The 5,236-nt window shown below is 38.6% G+C and overlaps 1 protein-coding gene across 1 annotated transcript in view; it reads right to left on the reverse strand.

The window, feature by feature from the left end:
• Positions 1-5,236, reverse strand: part of itprid1 (ITPR interacting domain containing 1) — a 30,072-nt gene that overhangs the window by 21,831 nt on the left and 3,005 nt on the right. The window contains exon 4 of the mRNA XM_035656375.1: positions 3,411-3,464. Coding sequence (XP_035512268.1) covers positions 3,411-3,464 — 54 coding nt within the window. The remainder of the gene's footprint in view (positions 1-3,410; positions 3,465-5,236) is intronic.

The raw sequence follows: 5,236 nt of genomic DNA on the forward strand, positions 1-5,236 counted from the left end.
CCAACACAAAGAGTAGAGCAGTCATTTTTTAGCAGAGGAGTTGTGGGTGATGAGCGCCCCTGAAATGTCAGCCAGAATTTCTCCCCAGACGGCTCTTTTCTGACTGCAATTGGACTGTCCTTTTAACTCAATGCAATGCCTTTTAAAATAAACTTTCCCAGAGAGCTTTGTTAAGACATCTTTGCATTTTTTAATGAAAAACTTTTTACCATATAAACTGATGCCAAGTTGATATGTAATGGCAGGATCAGTCGCACCCGACAACCACGTTTTGGAGTTTGAGTAGAGAGAATGAAGAGACAGAGACAAAGGTGCACACAACAACACAGTTATTAGATAATTGAATAATCATCAGCTGATTGTATAGTTAATAATTAATTCTGCTACAAAATATACCAAATCTGAACATTAAGTTGCACAAGTTCCAAGCCACAGAACCTGAGGAACTCAGACTGTACTAATGTTTTGGACGGATCATCGTTATCATGTACCAAACTAAGAACGCACTGACAAAGATTAAATCAGCTTTAGCTCTATTTCTCTAATGCCAATTAGATGCTCAAGTCTCTGTACATAGAATAAAATGGTCGAATGGTGTCAAATGCACGTACTAGATCTACACAATACGAAGACATTGTCGGAAGCAATTAAAAGCGTTATATAACTTTAACCCACGTGCTGTCTCCTGTGCTATGATCGCAACTCTAAATCCCTGGACTGAAAATCCTTAAAATACAGCTGTTTGCTATGTAGAAAGTTACACAAACTGTTTGGCGAACACAACCCTTTTTCTTTGAGAATTGGGTTGTAACAGGGGTATATAGTTGGCTAACAACCGTGCTAGTCAAGAGTGGGCTTTTAGGAAGGGGTTTTAATTACAGCTACCTTAAAGATTTGTGTACATAATGACATAGAAGATGCATCATATTCAGTATCAGTAACTGGAAGGAAAGATTCTTTAAGCAGCTTAGTTGGGAGTCTAAGAGACAAGGTTGATTGGCTTTGGATAAGAATTATTGAAGTCAATTGGATAAGTCGATAGCAGACACAAAACAGTCTAAGAAGTATATCTGATTTTTACATTTGTTTAAACTTCTGTCATTTTGAGAGACGCAATACGTTTACAAAGTGTCCACATTGCTTTTCCTCTTGCTTAACCAGTGCACTTCATTGTGTAGCATGGTGGCTTTTTTTTGACACTTCAGCACAGTTTTGTACAAGGGCAATTCTGAACACTCTGTGTTTTGAAAAATGCATGACACACTCACTTTATCCATAAAGTCCTGTTACCTCCCACCACTTGAGCCTGGCGCCAAGCACACTCTGGTGGACTGAAGGCAATGTAGTCCATAGGTGGTAGAGTGGAAGAATTAACCCACACCATATACGTCATTTGATGATGAGGGACACTGGAGCAGCCAGTCGAGACCCACAGCGACTGCAAGGAGGATTTAATCCCCCAGTTTCGTGCTGATATGCTACCATAAGCGTCGTGTCATTTCTGTGATTTTGCTGCCTGTAAGCTCTGCCCAGTAAATGCCTGAAACATATTATTCTTAAAGTCTCCGATTGGCCATTTTACCGCCTTAACATTTTATTGTAGACTAGTTTCTGTTCAAGCACTCTTACTGCTCCGATTACGCAAAAATCGTGGGTCACCAAAATTATGTTTCGACCTACTGCAAACACTTAATGTCTCTGTATTTTTCTCCCAATTGGACCCCCTGCCCAATCTGACCAGTGATGACCATGGCTGCATCTCATCATACCCCGCCACCTAGGCTTGTCGAGTAGTGTCCAGAAAACATTGTTGACCACGAAGATCGGCACCCCACTACTCACCTGGCAGTTATCCATACTCACAGTCATATCTCGAGACTCAAATATATTATATTGTTATCTCAGAAAACAAAGGTTTCGTTATCTCGAGATCTCGAGAAAATTAACTTGTTCCCCATCACCCCGGGAAAACTGGAGGAAACTAAAATGTATGAATGCATGGCCCCTTTAGGCGAAACATCGTAATTAAACATTTCAATTCCAATTCAATGGTATTTGTATAGCGCCAATTTCATTACAGAGTTATCTCTTGTAGCAGTGTAGTCAGCTGTTCTTCTACTGGGTTATTGTTATGTATTGAATATAACCCTTGAATAATCAATAAAATATGTCGAGGGGTCATCAGTTTACTCGATTGAAAAAAAAAAACACCACACTTAAAAAAAAGCACATTGGACCACAACTTCCAGCACCCATGAATGTAAAACTCAAACTTTGCACAATACACCATTCGACAGTAAAGCCAAACAGTCAAATGAGTACAGTAAGCAAAACACATTTTTGAGTGGCGTATGGCTTTCAAAGTCACATCACATCGACACATATTAGTGGTTTCTGCTTGTCAAGGCTTACTGCTTTTTGCTCAAATGGTATGGCCTTCAGTAAGTGACACAAGGGTGGTTGATGATATGCGTAAAATTGGTTTAAAATGTCCATTATGGACAATGGACATTTAAACAAATGATCCAACCCTATTTTACAAAATATTTTTATAAAAGACTAATAATATTGTTGCTCAAATTTCTGAAACTTACAGGGGCATAAAAGCTATTTATTACAGTTTTATTAATGCACATGCCAGAGATGATAAAGGTTGCCAGTGTCCATGCTTTCCCTAGTCAGCCAATTGTTCAATGGTAAAATGAAAGGAACGGTAAATAAATTTTACTAAATTATTCATAATTGCCACTGATTTCTTATCAACTTACATATTAAGAAAAACAGCACTGAAAATGTCTTTGTTCAAATGCCAAATGCCAAAGGAATTATGGTTAGGTTTATGTTTTGTTTAGGGATTGTGCTGAATTGTGGTACTGGCATCTTTTTCAGTCCAATTCAGGCACTGTCGCTACCCCCCGCCTCCCCCCCGCAAGACTTGTTGCACATGCTTAACTACTCCCTGTATGGCAAGGAATACCAAAAAATCTTTGGGGCTGTCCAGAGTCAGACAATGCTTGTTTGCCTGTGAGACTGTGGACACTATTCCTGGCTGCAGGGTAAGGGGGAAAGGCTCCAGAGTTTGACAAGTTTGACTCCCTGCTACAGTTTGGTTGATAGTTAGTCAACTTTTAGTTTCTTTTAGTGTTAATAATTGTTTAAAATATTGATTTAAATACTATGATCATCCCCATGTAATTTCTAACTCGCTACTGCTACTGTCGTGTAGCCTCTGCACCCTCTTCAGTATAAATACACAAGCGATTCTGGCAGCTCTCTCTCTCTCTGCTGTTGTTGGAAGATGCACGCTAGTAGATAAATCATTGGCTTGTGGTCCTAAATTAGTCTGTTTGCCTGTTAAGATTCCCTGCTGAGGACGGAACCTTACAAGTCCAGGATAGGAGGCTGTTTACCTTCTACACCCAGGGCCAGGTCATCGTCACAGCTGGTGTTCCTCCTTAGAGGCTCTGCAGGGGACACAGGACACAACAGCAACATGAGAGGCAGAAAATACTGACACCAGCAGCAGCACAACCTTTTAGCAGAATGGGCTCATATCTATAAAGCATGCCTTAATTATTGTCATTTGAGGAGAATTATCCCTCTCCTGATTTATTGTTTGCTTTGAAATTTGAAAATATAGCAAACAGCAACCATATAGGTGATACAGGAATTTGACTGAAGATAAATTAGTGCAATTTATTTTAACTTCAGAGGTAAGCAGATCAGCTAAGGCAATAGCTACACTCATGATGAAGACCCTAATCCACAACCATCTCCCTCTACTGCACAAGTTATTAAAAAATAATCCTTTTTTTGGAAGATTAAAGCTTTCTGATAATGTATCAATAATCACAATTGTCACTCCTACCCATTTACAAAACATTGCATCCGTCTGGCAATGAATTCCTCACACCTTCAATTAATAATTCCGATAACACTGTTCATTATGCTAATGCAAAGTTCAACCACAGCCTTGCGTCCCAAAGTGCAATAATATCCCTGCATAACCAGCAGGGCAATCTCTTAGGTCAAGTCTATACTTTGCTTAAAGAGTAAATCATTTCTATTTAGTTGTACCTAAAATATGTTTTAACTGTTGCTGTGATTAAATGAGACAGAATTAGTCATGAGATAAAGGCTTAAATTAGTACCCTATTGAGTGCCTCAGATTTTTTTCAACAATTCTGAACTAGTAGGATCACCAAACTGAATCGAACCGGGGGACACCTTTTTTCACACCCAAGCATTCCATGCAGACTGTTTTGTCTTTACAACCTGGTACAAAAACTATTTTAGTCTCTATAGGTAAGCATAAGATGCATTTTTATATAACTCACTCATTTAAATTATATTAAGGCTTAAAGTTATACATAACTAAAGGAATGGCTGCTTTGAGAGACAGGTAGGTCTGAATAACGCTTGCCTTCCAAGCATGTAGGAGAAACAATAGACAGTTGCAATGAAACTAACTAAAAAAGCAAAAGGTATCTATTTCTCTGTTTTTTCTATAAATATTATGTTCCATTTCTGCTAATAGATCCTCTTAAAAACAAATACATGACACTGACAAACTCTACCTACAAAACCATTTTTTTTACTTGTGAGTTATGCATGTACTTTCCCATGAATAGTGGGGTATTTTTATTTTGTTTAGCACTTTTTTATATAACTTCAACTGAGTGGTATTTTTTTGCTAGCATGTGACTTTTTTGTCAACTTTCAGTGTGAAGTAACAGGTATCTTGTAAAGCTTTGCTTTCAAAGTAGTTCCTCCAGCACTGCTTAGTTTTTAGCTCAAAGCACCAAGTACGGCCTCACAGAGCCACATGTCTTGTGTCGCTTAAAATACAGCACACTGGACAAAGATAGTCTGAGTGACAAACAGCCAGGCAAGGCTGCTTAACTAGAAGGTAAGGGGGAGGAGCAGGCAGAGGCATAAGGAGCAATTTGCCGTTCCCATGGTTTTCTCAACCACCATTTGCATGCTGTTTGAATGGGCTGACCTCAGGGCAGGGTGGGGGGAGATGTGTAAGTTATATAATACACACTGCTCAACAACAACATGCGTAAATTCATCAAAGAGTGGCCATTAATTGTGTCATTAATTCAGATTTTAAATCCAATCGAAAAGGAATGTAACAAATGAAGACATAACTAAAGTAAGAAAAAACAAACCTTTCAGGATTTTTTTAATGGATTTAAAAAGAAATTCAACTAAATGGATTTCTTACACTAAA

Source organism: Morone saxatilis, unplaced genomic scaffold (assembly GCF_004916995.1).
Source record: "Morone saxatilis isolate NCDOM2014 unplaced genomic scaffold, NCSU_SB_2.0 Contig0, whole genome shotgun sequence".
Classification (NCBI taxonomy): domain Eukaryota; kingdom Metazoa; phylum Chordata; class Actinopteri; family Moronidae; genus Morone; species Morone saxatilis.